Source organism: Mytilus trossulus, chromosome 5 (assembly GCF_036588685.1).
Source record: "Mytilus trossulus isolate FHL-02 chromosome 5, PNRI_Mtr1.1.1.hap1, whole genome shotgun sequence".
In the NCBI taxonomy this organism is placed as follows: Eukaryota; Metazoa; Mollusca; class Bivalvia; order Mytilida; family Mytilidae; genus Mytilus; species Mytilus trossulus.
The window spans coordinates 4,125,315-4,143,615 of record NC_086377.1 but is presented as its reverse complement, the minus strand read 5'-3'; the positions used below and the strand labels follow the sequence as shown (position 1 = coordinate 4,143,615).

At 32.3% G+C, this 18,301-nt stretch overlaps 1 protein-coding gene across 1 annotated transcript; it reads left to right on the top strand.

Annotated features, from left to right (window-relative positions):
- The first annotated feature begins 341 nt into the window (after positions 1-341).
- Positions 342-2,504, top strand: LOC134719364 (uncharacterized). The gene is made up of 2 exons (XM_063582368.1): positions 342-1,454; positions 2,271-2,504. The coding sequence occupies exons 1-2, from the start codon at positions 350-352 to the stop codon at positions 2,495-2,497; spliced, it is 1,332 nt and encodes a 443-aa protein (XP_063438438.1). The 5' UTR covers positions 342-349; the 3' UTR covers positions 2,498-2,504.
- The last annotated feature ends 15,797 nt before the right edge of the window (positions 2,505-18,301 follow it).

Genomic DNA, 18,301 nt, shown 5'->3' with positions numbered 1-18,301 from the left:
CGTGTTTTGTGGTGATAAGCTTGTTTACGATCAATTGACAGAGAGCATGTGTTATATTTGATTATTTATTTTAACCTTTATTTGTCAATGATCAGATCATCCATTGACAGATAGCATATGTTATATTTGACTATTGGTTTTAATCTTTAACCTTCAACCTTAATTAATGTTCAAATAAACGAATCAAAGAAAAGTTACATGACATTTACGAAAAAAGACAATTGAGTGCATAGTGTGATTTCAATCACTTTTACTGTTGTTTTGTTTTACTCAGCTGGTGATAAGTTTGTATAAATACAGAAAGATGTGGTATAGGTTCTCACAGGATATTCTCCTAGAAACAGTACCAATGGCTAGACCAAGGAGTGTATTTACCATTTTGACAGTACTTGTGTGTATTCAGCACGCTTTCGCACTCAACAAGGTCAGTAATGTTCCCTATGGCAGCAACATACCATATCAGGGAAGTGGTAGTGGTCCAGGAGCTGGACCTTTATGGCCAACTTATCCAGGAGGCAATATAGGTAGTGGTCAAGGAGCTGGACCTTTATGGCCAACTTATCCAGGAGGCAACGTAGGTAGTGGTCCAGGAGCAGCACCTTTATGGCCAACTTATCCAGGAGGCAATATAGGTAGTGGTCCAGGAGCTGGACCTTTATGGCCAACTTATCCAGGAGGCAACGCAGTTAGTGGTCCAGGAGCAGCACCTTTATGGCCAACTTATCCAGGAGGCAATATAGGTAGTGGTCCAGGAGCAGCACCTTTATGGCCAACTTATCCAGGAGGCAATATAGGTAGTGGTCCAGGAGCTGGACCTTTATGGCCAACTTATCCAGGAGGCAATATAGGTAGTGGTCCAGGAGCTGGACCTTTATGGCCAACTTATCCAGGAGGCAACATAGGTAGTGGTCCAGGAGCAGCACCTTTATGGCCAACTTATCCAGGAGGCAATATAGGTAGTGGTCCAGGAGCTGGACCTTTATGGCCAACTTATCCAGGAGGCAACATAGGTAGTGGTCCAGGAGCAGCACCTTTATGGCCAACTTATCCAGGAGGCAATATAGGTAGTGGTCGAGGAGATGGAACTTTATGGCCAACTTATCCAGGAGGCAATATAGGTAGTGGTCCAGAAGATGGAACTTTATGGCCAACTTATCCAGGAGGCAACATAGGTAGTGGTCCAGGAGCAGCACCTTTATGGCCAACTTATCCAGGAGGCAATATAGGTAGTGGTCCAGGAGATGGAACTTTATGGCCAAATGGTTTGGGCGGCAATATAGGTAATAGTCCAGATGGTTCATGGCCGGGAGCTGGTCTTGGTTTGCCATATGGTTTAGGAAGCGGTGGTGGTGGTGACCCTATCATTGCAGGACCAACATCTGGACTTGGTGGACCATATGGGTACGGAGGTAATAATGGTGGTGGATTCGGTGGACCAGGAGGATCTGGAGCAGGTATGTACAGCTCTTCTTTTTTATTTGATTTCATTCTACATACCAAATATGATATCAAAAATCGGTTCACAATCTTTCACACTTCACACATATATATGTTCGTTTAGCTAAATATATAAATAAGGAGTTCTCAATCAGTATATATTTCTTTATTGGATATTGTCTGAATTATCTTTTCTTTAACGCATGCAACATTTTAAAACTAATATAAACGGTACAAATAATCTATCTACCCATAATAATTGTTATCATAAAATGAATTTCATTGTTTCATAAAAGTCTAAAACTCCTTGATTTGAATAGCAATAATTTGTTGAAACTAGCGTTTTGCGTCACTGATAAATGTTAATGTCCATGCAACTCACTAGTTTTGTTTTTATATTTCAATACTTATTTTAAATAATGATTTGATTTACTAACTGTTTTACAAATCAAATCTTGCTTTTTTGATATATGATATGTATCAATCTTTAGCAATTGCTTCCGATTTATATTAAAAAAAAGATATCATCCTCACATAGAGTTATGTTTCTTTCATAAAAAATAATTTTGAATATTATGCGCCAAACACATTTTTATTCAAGGAAACGATCACCCCGTTATATTCGGTATCGAAGTATACTATTTGTTATTTTTATGAAAACTTGAATTACTTTATTTATACTTAAAATCTCAAATCTAAAAAAAATATTCACCTTTTTAGAATGTATTAGTCTGTTGATAGAAGTATGAGTCGTTTATTTTGCGGTAAGAATTTGAAATAATTACCTAGTATGCATTACATTATAACAATTAAAGTTCCTTTTTGTTATACAGGAAGATGGTGGTGTACCTGTCGCAGCTGGTCCTGTCGTCAGGGAGAAATACAAATCAGCAGTCAATGTCGTCTGCCCTTCTATTCTTGGTGGGACAGAACATGTTGTAAATTGCTGCCATGGTGGGCTTCTAATGCTTCCGGTTATGGCGGTTACCGTGGCTATGGTATCAACAGACGACCTTACGATGGACTAATTGGAGGCATGCGTAAACCAAAGGCTTACTAAATACGACAAGGTACAATCCAATATGTACCGATTAGAAATTTATAATTACAATTATTCCCTTACAACCTAAAAAAAATATTTTGGTGATTATTTCTAACTCTGTCTTTCTGATTGTAAGAAAAGCATAGACATGACGTCTATAAAGTAGTGTTCAAATTGCGAATCGAAACAACATTAACTGTGTAAACAAAAATTCAAATTAGGCACACATTTATAATTAACAAAGGATTAAGATTTCTCTCGTACAATTATATCAAATGACAAGAAATAAACCCAACCTAAAACATGTCCTTAACATTAGGGGTTCAATTAAAGGCTTAAACACACCTAACGAATTGAAAATAACTGTCATCTTTCTGACTTGGTATCGTTTGAAGAACTTGATGGATATCGTCTGATTTAGTAGCATGGTAAACATCTCACTTCTTTGACAGTAGCATTACAGTACATGCTATTGACAGCAATGTGTAAAAAAGAAGAAGACATACATTTGTATCAAAGGTTTGGCCTTTTTAACTTTATTGGATTCGAGCGTTACTGAAGTGTCTTTTGTAGAAGAAACACACGTCTGGCGTAGATACTAAATTTAGTCGATACCCCTGCTGGCGGATATTTATTTTCCCGAGGGTATCACAAGCCCAGTAGTCAGCACTTTTTGTGCTGACATGAATTGTCATTAATACGGTTATATATTGAAATTTACTGTTATCACATTTTTTAATGTTTTGAAATTCTAAGGCGTTTCTACCTCAGGCATAGATTACCTTAGCTGTATTTGTCAAATCGTATAGGAATTTTGGTCCCCAATGCTCTTTAACTTCGTACTTTATTGGCCTTTTTAACCTTTTTGGATTCAAGCGTCACTGATGAGTCTTTTGTAGACGAAACGCGCGTCTGGCGTATATAATAAATTTAGTCCTGTTATCTATGATGAGTTTTCTTTATCAAAGGTTATATCTGACTACACATATGCATTTCAAAAAGAGATTTGATAACAACCAAGAGTATACATGATAACATGTAGCTTTTGTTAAACATAGTTTTATGAATTAAAGAAAAAAATAAAAATAGTTAACTTACATAGCACAAATAAGTTATAAAACATACATCAAAACCTTCCTCCCGCAATCGATGTTAGTTGTTTTTGTATTTATATTTTGTACATAAATTAGGTCGTTAATTTTCCCCTTTGAACGGTTTCACATTTTGTTTTTTGTTGTATAGTTGACTATACGGAATTGTTTTTTTTTTTCATTGTTGAAGGCCGTACGGTGACCTTTAGCTTTAATATTGCTGTGTCATTTGGTCTCTTGATGAAAATTGTCTAATTGGCAAACATACCTCATCTGTTTTTTTTTTAATATTAACACATTGATATTGATTAAGGGAGTCCTGGGTTCATTGTATATTCCTCAAGTATATCATGTATATTTTAATAATAGTTACTTTCAACAGTTGTACTATTTATCGACGATGTGTTTATTAAAGAACTGAGTACACTAGTTTATCTCGCAACTTTATTTTATCAGGTTTAGATTTAATAATCTTTATGTTTCGGAAGACATATTATTTAAAGAGAGAGGGGCGAAAGATACCAAAGTGATAGTCAAACTCATAAATTGAAAATAAACTGAAAACATCATGGCTAAAATGAAAAAGTATAGCAGACAATTAATAGTACACAAAAAATTAATGACTGATAACACGAAAGCAACCAAAAGCTGGAGGTGATCTCTTACGTTCAAGAAAGGGTAAGCAGATCCTGCTCTACACATGGCCACGTCGTGTTGTTCATGCTATAACAAACCTAGTAATAGTCTTATTCGGTAAGTTACATTCATGAAAATAAAAGGGAATTATTAGATACGCGCCCGATATCATCTGTGAAACAGTTATTCCATAACGGTCATTATCAAAATATTGTTATTGATGAACCCTAATATTATAACATAATTAGTATAATTAATTAGATACATATTACAACATTATCAAAGTTAAACTCAGTCTAGTTATTAGAATGTTCTTTCTATTAAGTGCTTGGTGGTTTATTATAAAATAGAATACTAAAATTATTATGTGCATGCTTGGCATTATTTAGAATGGATAGACACACATACACTATGAATAACATTTTCAATATGGAAATGTAGGGTGAGATTACTGGATGGGTTGTGTTAAATTAATTATTTAATTGATAATTTTTCTTTTTTGTAGGTAGATATGACATGTCAACGATCTTTCTTCTTTTATCTTGTAAATAAATGAATTGCATCTTGATGCTAGCTTTTTTATATGAAACATTATCAGTACAGTAAAACAAAAGCAACTAAAAAGAATGCAAATACATTAAAAAGGATATAGAAGTACAATGCAAGTTTTTTGTGAATTGGTTTGTTGTACATAGAAATGTCAGGTTTGTAATTTAATATGTGGCTGGCTTACTCAATCCTGTATATATTATACAGAATGTACACAGCCATGTTCACCATCACTGCTTGTGACCCGATAGATAAATTTGTTGTAGAGTTGTCACTGGTTCAGACGTACTTATACATTATTTTGATACCCATCTATAACAACATGATGTGTAGTTCAAATTATCAGCTATAAAAATAATAAATCACGAGAAAAATCGACTACTGTTACAGATAACCGACAATACTGATGGACGGATTGACACACTATTGATAATACAAACAACTGAAGACCTATGTTGCTTTCTCCTCCATTTAACCAAATGTAAACAATAGTATACCTCAGTTATCTGATTCTAATGTCAAAATAGGTACATGTACACTGAAGTGTCACTATTTGTCAAATAGAAGCGTCGAACTATTTGACCAGTCAATAGTGTCTAACTATATATTTGACCAAAACAGTAAATTCACAAAAATACTGAACTCCGAGGAACATTCAATCGAAAAGTCCCTTCTCACATGGCAAAACCAAATGACAAAAGACATTAAACGAATGGACAACAAATGTCATAATCCTGACTTGGTACAGGCATTTTCAAATGTAGAAAATAGTGGATTGAAAACTTTTGGCTTGCTTTGTTTACATTGAAGTATCATTTTAATTTAACCAAGCGACATATACGTAAATAGAAAATACAAGAAATTCGTCATTTCAAAACTATACCTTTTACTGTTAAATTATTATTTGTTGTGGTAAATGTTTACATGCATTAAAAGAACTGACAAAGCTTTATAGAAGTAGTTTTTGAATTGTGACTTGACAATCTGTTTGTTGTGGTAACTGTAAATCAAATGACAGATTGGATCGCAGAAAAACAAAACTGTACTTAGCCAGGAATGTCACATCTGTTTACTAGATAAAGTAAAATCATAAAAATACTGTACTTAGAGGAAAATCAATTCAGAAAGTCCGTAATCAGATGGCAAAATCAAATAACAAAATGCATCAAAATCGAATGGACAAGAACTGTTATATTCCGGACTTGGTACAGGCATTTTCAAATGTAGATACTAGTTGATTACTAGTATATGATTCCTTTTTTCAATTATTTCCTTGTGTTAATTTACCTTGCAGTTGTGTATTAATGTTATTCAATTGTTCAATTGAATTTCAAAATTAGTTTTTCCTTTAATTCACATTATGATACTAGTAATCTATGGCATCTAAAAATCATACATTTAGCATTTGACATAACTTACCCTTCTGGGAAAGTTGGGATTATTTCTGAATTCAATGCTAGCCAAAATGTATCTGTCGGTCTTTCAGAACATCACAGTTGTCTGACATAATGTACACCGTGAAGTGTGTTACATTTGTTCCCTACACATTTATGTAAAGGTGGTACCTAATACTACAGGGAGACAACTCTGTAAACTCAGAATTGATATTTTGTATATATATAGAAATGTCAGGTTTGAAATTTAATATGTGGCTGGCTTACTCAATCCTGGATATATTATACAGAGTGTACACAGCCATGTATCAGCATCACTGCTTGTGACCCGATATATAAATTTTTTGTAGAGTTGTCACTGGTTTAAACGTACTTATACATGTTTTAATACCCATCTATAACAACATGATGTGCAGTTCATATTATCAGCTATAAATAAAATAATCTTGAGAAAAAACGACTAACGTGACAGATAACCGACAATACTGATGAACGGATTTACAAACTGTTGATAATACAAACAAATGAAAACCTATTTTGCTTTTCCATCGTTTTTACTAAATGTAAACAATATTATACCTCAGTTATCTGATTCTAATGTCAAAATAGGTACACTTTAGTTTCATTATTCGTCAAATAGAGGCGTCGAACTATTTGACTAGGCAATAGTTTCTTACTATATATTTGACAAAAAAAGTACAATTACAAAAATACTGAACTCCTAGGAAAATTCAATCGGAAAGTCCCTACTCACATGACCAAATCAAATGACAAACGTCATTAAACGAATGGACAACAAATGTCATAATCCTGACTTGGTACAGGCATTTTCAAATGTAGAAAATGGTGGATTGAAAACTTTTGGCTTGCGTTGTTTACAATTAATGATAATATCAATTTATAATGGCGACATATGGATGAATAGAAAATAACATAAATTCGTTATTTCAAAAATATACTTTTTACTGTTACATCATGTACATTATTTATTGTGGTAAATGTTTTTCAATGCATTAAAAAAAACTCGCAAAGCTTTCAATAGTTTTTTGAATTGTGACTTGACAATCGGTTTGTTGTGGTAAATGTAAATTAAATGAAAGATTAAATCGCAGACAAAAAACCTGTACTTAGCCAGAAATAATACATCTGTTTACTAGAAAAAAAGTAAAATCACAAAAATACTGAACTCCGAGGAAAATTCAATCGGAAAGTATCTACTCACATGGCAAAATCAAATAACAAAAGCCATTAAACGAATGGACAACACATGTCATAATCCTGACTTGTTACAGGCATTTTCAAACGTAGAAAATGGTGGATTAAAAACTAGTGGCTTGCTTTGTTTCCATTGAAAGATCATATCAATTTAATCTAGCGACAAATAGATAAATAGAAAATAACATAAATTCGTCATTTCAAAACTATACGTTTTACTGTTAAATCATGTACATTATTTATTGTGGTAAATGTTTACATGCATTAAAAAATCTCACAAAGCTTTCAGTAGGTTTTTGAATTGTGACTTGACAATCGGTTTGTTGTGGTAAATGTAAATCAAATGAAAGATTAGATGGCAGAAAAAAAATGTACTTAGCCAGGAATATCACATCTATTCACTAGAAAAAAAGTAAAATCACAAAAATACTGGATTTAGTTGATTACTAGTATATGATTTTTTTTCTCAAGTATTTCCTTGTTTAAATTTACCTTGCAGTTGTGTATTTATGTTATTTAATTGTTCAATTAAAATTCAAAATTAATTGTTCCTTTAATCCACATTATGATACTAGTAAAATATGGCATTTAAAAAGCATACATTTAGCATTTGACATAATCTTGACCTTTCGGGAAAGTTGGGATCACTTCTGAATTAAATGCTAGCCAAAATGTATATGTCGGTCTTTCAGAACATCACAGTTGTCTGACATAATATACACCGTGAGGTGTGTTACATTTGTCCACTACAAATGTATGTAAAGGTGGTACCTAATACTACAGGGAGATAAATCTGTAAAATCAGTTGGTTTTTAAAGGATATATTAGGCTTCTCAATGATCAAAATAAGTGTTTGTCAAACTGATATATGACAATTGTATTTTTCTGATAAAATGGTTGGTTCAATTTTTTTTTTAATTTTTATATTTTTGTCAAAGGGTGAACGTAAATACTGTTGTCAAAATTTTATGAAAACTAAACCAGCCAAATTAATTTTAATGAAAGTGTTGGGTACCACCTGAATGAATGGTAAATAGTTCGTAAAAGTCAGAATCGTAATTCATTTATATACAATCTAGACATTAAATGATTGGTGACATAATCTCTATAAGTTAAAAAAGTAGTTGTTTGTTGTGTAGTTTTTTGTACGAAATAGATAGTATATACGCCTCAGCACTATACATTGGAAACAGCATTGGTCTACAGTATCTTTAAATTTTAATGTTTCAATTGAATACCATAACCGTTTGATTTTAATAAATTACCACCCAAATTTACACACTGCACACAATAAATGTCAGATGAATCCCATTCTGAGTCTTCATCATATTTAGTTAAATTTCAAAAAAACAAATTCGCCAAAAAAAAAATCCGTTTGTCAAAAGCTTTTATGTTGTTTATGTTTAAATCGATTACTTACCATTGTTATCTCAACGGGTGGCAGAAGTGGTGCAGAATTTGCATATTATTCAAGAACCTAAAAATAGTGCGTTTCTATGTTTATGTGGCTAAGTCATGTTGATGCCACTACTGGTGGAGTTTAAATTCTCCGAGGGTATTACCATTCCAGAAGTTTGCACTACTGTGTTGATTCGAAGTATCACTGATTTCATGGTAAATAATGTAATGTCAGCCATGCAGTTATGAGGAGAAATAAAGAACCGAAGAAGGTTAATGGACGAAACGTCTTGAAAACATTGTTTATTGATACAATTATATAAAGTAACTGTTAACAAAATTTAGATTTTTTTGTTCTTGCCAATTGATGACGTTATTATGCTCAAATCATTGACACATTTTGCTTTCTGTTATTTTATAAGACTTCTTCCTGCAATGAAGGTTGTCTTAAAATATATCCTTTCTCTTAATGCGTTTTTGTTTATTAAAGTCTTTCTTTCTTGAACTGTGGGAAGTTTTATACCTGTCATATCAAAATATAACCACTAGGTCGGCAATTAATGCCAGGAAATCGTAAAAAAAATAAATTCTTTCTTTACTGTAACAAATGAAAAGATTTAAATTCGATATAATCAATGGCTCGTCAATGTAGCGACGATTCCCGCAAACGTAGGTGTCCTTCAGCTGGCCCCTAAAAATATGTATATTATGTGAGTTTTCATTATACCATTTAACCATATACGGTCGAATTTTGTCAATTTATTATAAAATCCAGATTACTATTTGTATAGTTCTACTCAACATGTTTAAATACGACTATTCAATGACATGTAATGCTATTGAATTCAGGCATACAAAAGCGTATCGTTACACAGTGGCAATGAAAATTGTAGTAGCAAATGTTTTTTCGGTAGGTGGGTAATTGCAAGATATATTTGAATGTTGTAAGCATTCTCCTTTTATAAGCTGAAAGTATATGTTTATGTATAATACATGGTAGAAAAGTCTACCAGATTAAGATTTTCTGCTATCACTTTTAATGTCTAAATCGCCACGTTGATTTACGATATGGCCTCTTCTTATACTAAGATTTAGTTTTCTGTCTATGAAAAAATAACATTAACAATTTGGTGCACACTGAATAACGCGCGTAGCGGGTTATTTAACACTGTGTACCACTTTTTTTATGATATTTTAAAAAGACAGAAAACATATTACAGTAATTTCTTATAATTTAATTTTAAAGTCCAGTTTAAAGCGTAAAACATCATCAAAAAACATTGATGACGTCATGGTCATATGACTGAATTATGTCTGTGGGCTCATAACAAAATAACGTCAGCCAATCACGTGACGCGTATATCCAAATTTAAATTATTTTACAATATACTAAAAGTATCATTTACTAAAACTACTGCTGGTTGGTGACTGATCCCTCACCATTTAAAATAAACAGCCTGAAACCAGGTATTCACTTCCGTTGTTGTCAGCTTTGTCACAGAAATTATCTCAATTTTCAAAATAAGAATCAAAATTAAACTGTTGTTCCGCAAATTTAAATAAGATGACTTATTCCGTTATAAACGAATAAAAGAATAATATTGACGATTACAACTTGTCCTGCTCGTATTTGGCGTTGCCGGATAGGACGACCATTGTATAACCACTTTAATGGTCGATGTTTAAGAGTTCATATTTTTTAAACTAACACAAAATTGCAGCACCTACTGAAAATGACCGAAAAACAGACAACGATTTTCGGACAATTTCCTGAATAAAAAAAACGATTTCAAAGAAGTATTTCTAAGTAAATATTTGACCAAATGCACTAATTTTGAATTCTATACGCCTTTGAAATATCTGATATTCATCTATAATGCAATTGATTTGATAAAAATTGTTAAAAGCTGCGGTTATTTGGTTTTAAATAGATGTGTAAAAACGGCGAATATGTGTCCCCCATTGACAAAATATCCGGAAATTTCATAAACTCTTTAATCTAATTTTTCAGATGATTTTTTTCAAACAAACCCGTTTTCAAGCTTAATAATATTTTGCATTGGAAGTTATCTTCATATAGAAATATCAGTATACTTCAAAAACATTTAGACCTGTCCATAAACAGTAGAAAACATGGAAAGATGTGGCGAAAATGAGCAACCCACTCTACACGTTAACTATTCTTATTTTGTGTAAATGGTTAATGTAATATCAATGCAATCAAAATCAAACAAACAGTTGCAAAATGCTACCGCTGTTATTTTTTATAACATCTTGCATGCTTATTCAAAAAATTATTCCATGTAACGAAGGTTGAGCAATTTTTCTAATATGCACATTACTTGCATATCTTTAAATGTTATACAGATGTATTATGCGTCTATATACATTTATAATCTAAACTATGTGTCCCATAATCTTTTACTAATATGTTATCTGTACGTGTAAAACACTCTTTTTTAGGAGATCCATTTGACATCAAACCTTCAAGAACTGCCTGTGTACATGTATGCGTCTCGATAACTAAGTACAAGTCTTATATTTTTGTTTAGTAAGTATTCTAATGGGGTTAAGTGATTTTTTTTTTAAACTAAGGATTTTTCTATCCCACGCATAAATTACCCGAGTCATGTTTTGCACAATGTGTTGAAATTTAGTATCCTCAATGCTCTGCAACTTTATACTTTTTTTGGCTTTACAACTAGTATGAATTCAGAAAAGCGCTTCGGACGCAAGTAAACATTGTTGTTTCAATTCTTTACATCACTGGGTCGATACCTCTGCTGGTGGACTATCAGTCCCCGAGTGTATAATCAGCTCAGTAGTCGACTCCCTCAGTCAAAATTGGCTTTAGATGAATTTTGCTATTTAGTTTAGGTATTTTTTACATATAGCTCTTCAACGCGTTCGGTACTTATACATTTTTGGATTTCAAATGTTTGGCTTTGAGCGTTCCTGATGAGGGTCAATCCAAAAAAAGAATCGAAGGCAAGAAATTATTAAACGTACTGTCTCAATTTGTTATGATCTGATCGTCACTGTTGAATTCTCTGTCGATGAAACGCGTCTGGCGTATCAGATTATAATCCTGGTACCATTCATAACTATTTGGCATCATTTATTTGTAATTCCCCATAAGGTCACAAATATATCTTGTAATAGGTGATATCATTAAAGTATCAATTTGCTTCTATGTTCTAGAACCAGGTGTACATGGTCAAATGTTTTGATATTAAAGCTTGGTCTTACTAAAATTTGTTTTAATATTCAGTTTGCCTTTAAATGCCAAAAGTAGCAAATATCTTATATTTTATCGTTATTTCACTTAACTTTTTAATGAAATTACTTCATTAAGGAGAGAAAATACTAGAACTGACTAGGAGAATAAGTAAAAGGGTAAACAAAAATGTTTTGTTTTAATTTGATGCGACTATTATACAAGATGTGTGACTAGCTATACAACTAATTAATCCTCCATTTTCTGCGTTAGAAAAATGATTGAACCAAGTCAGAAAAAATACAGTTGTTAACAAAGACTTGACTTACTGGCTTGAATATTCCTAGGAGTGGATTATTTTTTGTGTTTTTTTTTATTAATTCAAGTACTCATTGCTATTTTGGCATCAAAATAAAAAAGTAAAAGAGGCAGGTGATGAAAAACACATATGTTATAGCCAATTTAAAAAAAATAAAGAGAAGAAATCATTGCATTTTCTTTAATTCACATGAAGTAAATCAGTAGTCCTTTGATCAGTTCTTTGTCAGATGCTTCATTCTACAATGGAAAGTAATGTTTAGTGTCGTATCACTAGCTGTAAAATATAAGCACTATGTTTGGTCCATCATTTTCTTTTTTTACGAACTCAGGGCTGTGCCAGTTGATATGCATTTATTTGAGTGTTTCAGCGTTTGATTTTGTCTTTTGATTGGTGATTTCCAGTGTTCAATTTTCCTCTGACTTATCCTTTTATGTTTTTATTGTGTGTTTTGTTCTAAGTTACATGCCATGAAACCAAAAAAAATAACCATTGAATTCAAGATAGAAAAACATTTTTTAGTAGATACATTGGCAAACAAGTAAAAATAAATAAACACAGAAGATGATAATGACATAAAAATCAATCATACTCATTCTAAATTAAGGTACAGTAGTATAAACGCTTTTCAATTATCATAAATAGATTTAACTGAAACAAATCTTGGTGACAATTCAAAGCCGTAGGGGGAACACATCAGCTTTAAGATAAAAACAACGTAACTACAGAAACACGGAACAATTAACAATTCTTACCTCAAAATCCTCCAGGTGCGTTTGTACCAGGTATTCCTACTCCAATAATTGGATTACGTCTTTGAGAGTTACGTTGAGAAGAAACATAAGGACTTCCAGAACCACGATAGGGAGATAATGTTTGATAAGTATTTAAATATTTACAACACGTGTGCCAGGATCGGACATAAGATGGAAGTAAACAATTGTTTCGTACCACAATTATTTCCGGTCTTCTACAGCTTCGGCGGCATGTACACCATGATGCCCCTGTTCAGAAGAAGATTCAAATTGACCGGTTCAGAATCTAGAGCAGCATGGGTAATTTCACTGTTCGTACCCCAAGGTGAAAACAATGTTACGTCATTGGTTGAATTTCCATTGTTTATAACGTTTAAAACCAAACAAAACGCTTTGGTGAACGCTTTTGAAAATGTTACCCAGGATGCATTAGATTCTGAAACGGCGAATTACGCAATGTAACACATAGAGACTATATATATACTTACAATTACATGCACACAAAACTGGTTTAACCTCACCAAATGTATGCGCTCAATTGTCAAAAGACAGGAACATTAGGGTATGTTAGTCATGTGTGTGGTATTTTGTGTTTATTAATATTATTTGAGAGTAATACTATTTTATTGTTCATGATGTTAGCGGCCAATTGTTATCATCCGGTTGTTGAATATTTGTTTTTGCGCTGAAGACACATCGTCGGTCTTTTGCTTTTTTCTGCCCTTTAGTCGGGTTGTTGTCTTTTCAATTAACATATATTCAACTCTTACTGTAACATAGACATGTTTTAATGATTTATCTACTGGTTGTTTGTTTTTTATTATACACAGTGTTACAATAGTGCAGGATCTGCTAACACTTTAGGATGGGTATGTAATGGTCAGACTCTGATTTTGTTCTTAGTTGAGAGTTGTGGTGGTGTTTGTTTTTATTTGCACTTTACATTCAGTTTTATTTGAACTAATTATAAAAATTGAATTGAATTGGATTGGATTATTATCTTCGCAATGTTTCTGTTATACTGTACAAAGACATTAAATTATAATCGAGCATATGATCTACATACATTGACCTGTTTGCGGGAAACAAACACAATCTGTGCTTTAAGCCCAGATACAATGCACTATAAAAATTTGTTATCTGATTACCGATTTATTTTTAATAATTAGTTCAAAAACCTCAAAAATATTTAGTAATTTCCTTATTCACATCTCAAATGTAACGTCACATCATTAACTAAATTTCTATTATAAAAGACTTTATTTACAAATTCAAAAATTACATTGATCGTTTGAAGATATACCTTAGAATGCCTAAAATTCTTTCGTTTGTACTTTAATAGATGTTATTGATTTGATTAAAAACTCGTTAGTTAATACTAACCGTAGCCGGACTCAACACCCTGTGCTTGGTCTGTTCTGTATGGATCTTCAGGATACACACTTACTCTGGATTGAGCACCACGAGTACCCCAAAAAGAACCCGGATAAGCACTGCCTCTGGGTCGGCCACCACCAGTACCCCAAAAAGCACCAGGATACGCACTACCTCTAGATTGACCACCACTTGTACCCCAGAATGCATGAATAGGATGTCGGTTATTCCACCCAATTCCTTGTCTCATTCTAGCATAGAATCCATGTGTGGTACTTTGTATGAATGGGAACACAGCTATAACAAAAAACAAAAGACGTGTAAGTAATACCATCATGACAGTTACGTCCTAACACTAGGTGTAAAATGTATTGAATCTGTGGCATAGATTACCTTGAATGGCTAAACAGGTACAGTATATATACCGAATACAAATCATCTTGATCTAAAACAGACATGTATGATACACAGTTTTTTTATTTGATTTATCATCCTACTATAACTAATTGATGTTGAACAGAACAGATTTAAATTAAAAAGTGAAATTGAACATGTACAAAACAACGTTTGTTTAACATTATCAAAGGTATTACAAACTGAACAGTGTTAACTTGAAGAGAAACAGAACTTCATTTGAACATAAATTTCTGTTTTTATAGACGCATTAATATAAGAAAGAACAAAAAATAGATATGCCTTTAATTCAATAAGCTAGACGCTTACAAAACTTTAATACTTTTGTCTGATCTGATATGAAAAATTAGTGTCTGCGAGCATGCTTAACAGTTGTCCGACGCATTAAACATTACCATGTTCTTAAAAAGGTGTTATTTAATAGATAAACGTTCAGTTACCTTTTCGGAATGCAATTAGTTTAATATGTACATTCTACAGTAAGAGGTTAGCGTGGTGAAAATTCGACAGCTTGGAATGACAATGAAAATAATGATATATTTGATGCTGACGATATAATGCCTTCCAACTGTTAACCTACTAACCTTTCGCATGACAATTAGAGAGTTGTTTAAGGCGTTATTTAACTTGCATATAGTGTTGAACTCTTAAAGGGGTATTAGCTGTCAAATTCATGTTTTTGAATGAAATTTTCATGTTTCATTTTTAACCATTTAAAACCTTATCCAGACTATTAAAAGTGAAAAATAAGCAAATATAGATTTATAAATTAACTGTTTACAAAATTTTGATTTTTTTTAATACAAAGGCTTTTCTACCTCAGGCATAGACTACCTTAGCTGTATTTGGTAAAACTTAGGAATGTCATAGCTCTTTAACTGCGTACTTTATTTGGCATTTTTAATAACGGTAACCTAGTAGTTTTATATACTTTGGATTAAATTAATCTGGACGTTTTATATTACTTGGCATCATCCCGAAGAGGATTTGAATCGATAACACGAGTTTTGTAACAGTTTCAACTTAGAATATTTAAGACAAATCTAAAAAGAGTCACATTAAGTGTAATACCTAAGAATCAGTATTAATGTGTTTGAAAAGGTAAAACATGTTCCACGGATGGAGCAAAACTATCATATTCCAGACTAAGTAATAACATTTCATTTTGTGTGAATAGATATCTATAGTGCGTTTATTTTGTACATCACTCAGCGATTCATATGTAGAACATAAAGCCACCATCTCGTGTGCTTCAAGCAGGATATTGTTTCTTCATATGGAATAGATAACACCAAGAAGACTTCATAAGCAATATCAGGGTGTTGTTCACTATTTAAAAACAGATATGCTATGTCTATCCGTTACCAAACTGACATTTTATGTTTATGGCAAGCAGTGTTTATCCATTTTCAGGACTACAAAAAGTATCTGTTTTTCTACAATAGAAAAATAGTATAAAGAACAAAGATATAGAACTACGAGTAAAGTACGAAGCGGACAATTTGTAAACAAATGACAAAATCAAAATCTCAAACAGTAGACTTGTTTTTATCTCGGTCCTAATAAAAGTGTGCTTTAAACATCAATAAAAATTGACAAAGTCTTGAGCATTTGAAGTCAAATTGTTATTTATGATTTGATAATATTAGCATATTCAGTAGAAAATTAGCCATTTGTGTTTCCCAAAAATGAACTAATTGAAAATGTTTCGAGTTATGACTCACGACACTTCGTGAAATTTGGGGATTGTGTAAAGCTCAAACTAGACACAACTGGACACCTTCGCTTAAATGTTTATAACGTCGTAACATCATTAAATTTAGAGTACATTACAAGACAGTCATTATCAAAATAATTATTTGAACAAGTATTGTCCAAATATTTGTGAATCTTCTTTTTTTTTTAGATTTTTACCTAAACCTCTTTTTTTTTTTTTTTTTTTTATCTAAAATCGGAGTTATTGCACTATTGTTGTTATACTGAGTACCATGTGTACAGCATTTGACAGGGCACCCCTGTAGTGTTAGTTTTTCTAAACAAACAGGAGATTGTTCAGTAAATTAATAATAATAATAAATGGTTAGATTTACATGTAACACTATTATGTATACAGATTACTACAGAAATTAATTTCTGGAAAAAATTACATTCGTGAACCGCTTTGACTCTGTATATATTATGCTAGTTGACCTTGTCATGACCTTTTGATCAAGGATCACACGATGGAGGCAAGTTAACAGTCGAAGCAGTTTGTTATATATTAATTACATAGATATAGGAAGATGTGGTGTGAGTGCCAATGAGACAACTCTCCATCCAAATAACATTTTAAAAATTAAACCATTATAGGTTAAAGTACGGCCTTCAACACGGAGCCTTGGCTCACACCGAACAACAAGCTATAAAGGGCCCCAAAATTACTAGTGTAAAACCATTCAAACGGGAAAACCAACATACCTGGTTGCGTATTGAAGTACATTATGTAAGTTTATTTATTTATGAATATGTGATATATTAAATGAAGGATGCTTCAAGAATAGTAGGGTTTAATCTGTCACTGATCATGATCATGACGAAATCCACAGTACGTGTTTTTTAGATTAAATAATATTGAGACACATTTATTGCTGAATAAATATAGCATATAACATATATGCAAGAATAATAATTATATGTACAAGCTTACTTCTTTCAAAATTTTACCATGTTTACCAAATGAAAATGTGGAAATATTTAAGTAGTTCAAAAAATCAGGGCATACACATCAAAATTTGTAGTTTTATAATTTGAACTGTGGGTGCACTTATGGATAGAAAATGTAATGAGTATCACCAACAGGTTTATATCATAATAATTGATATCACTGATTTTCTATCCTATAGTGAGATTTCTGTAGTTTAGGATATGATGACCTATTTTAACTTTTTTTTTAAAGTATTTGTGAATCTTCAGATCTTGTGCCACATAATTGTATAAATACTAAAATTACTTGTGATAATGCCTCACAAAAATATCCCACTTTAAGTGTTATTTGTCCATTTATTTGTGGTGTTCTTGCCTGGCGGTTTTCAAGGAGAGATGTCTGTTTTTATATTTCGGTTAACATGGTGTACTGTACTATTGTATCATTTATTTATGTGTTTATATGCGCTGAGTGTTCTTGTGTTGTTTAAACAGTATGATTGTCTCGAGTTCTCATCATAGCAGTTGTATTTACCTTGTCATAGATGGTGCTCTCTCTAGCAATCAAATCATCGAATAGTCTGTTGATTTTTATTTTAATTTTGGTGTTTTTTTTTGTTGCAGTTCAGTGCTTTTGTTGATTCATTACTTTACTCTTATAATTGATGTGTTTCCTTCGTTTTAGTTTGTTTTCGCTCTATTTATTTTTTACGTTGATATACTACTGTTGCTAAACGCTATGTTAGTTTCGATCTTACAATCGTGTTCGTAGCAATAC

Coding starts and splice junctions, on each gene's coding strand:
- LOC134719364 (XM_063582368.1), top strand. CDS start 350: ATGGCTAGACCAAGGAGTGTATTTACCATTTTGACAGTACTTGTGTGT. Junction 1,455..2,270: donor ACCAGGAGGATCTGGAGCAG/GTATGTACAGCT, acceptor TTTGTTATACAG/GAAGATGGTGGTGTACCTGT.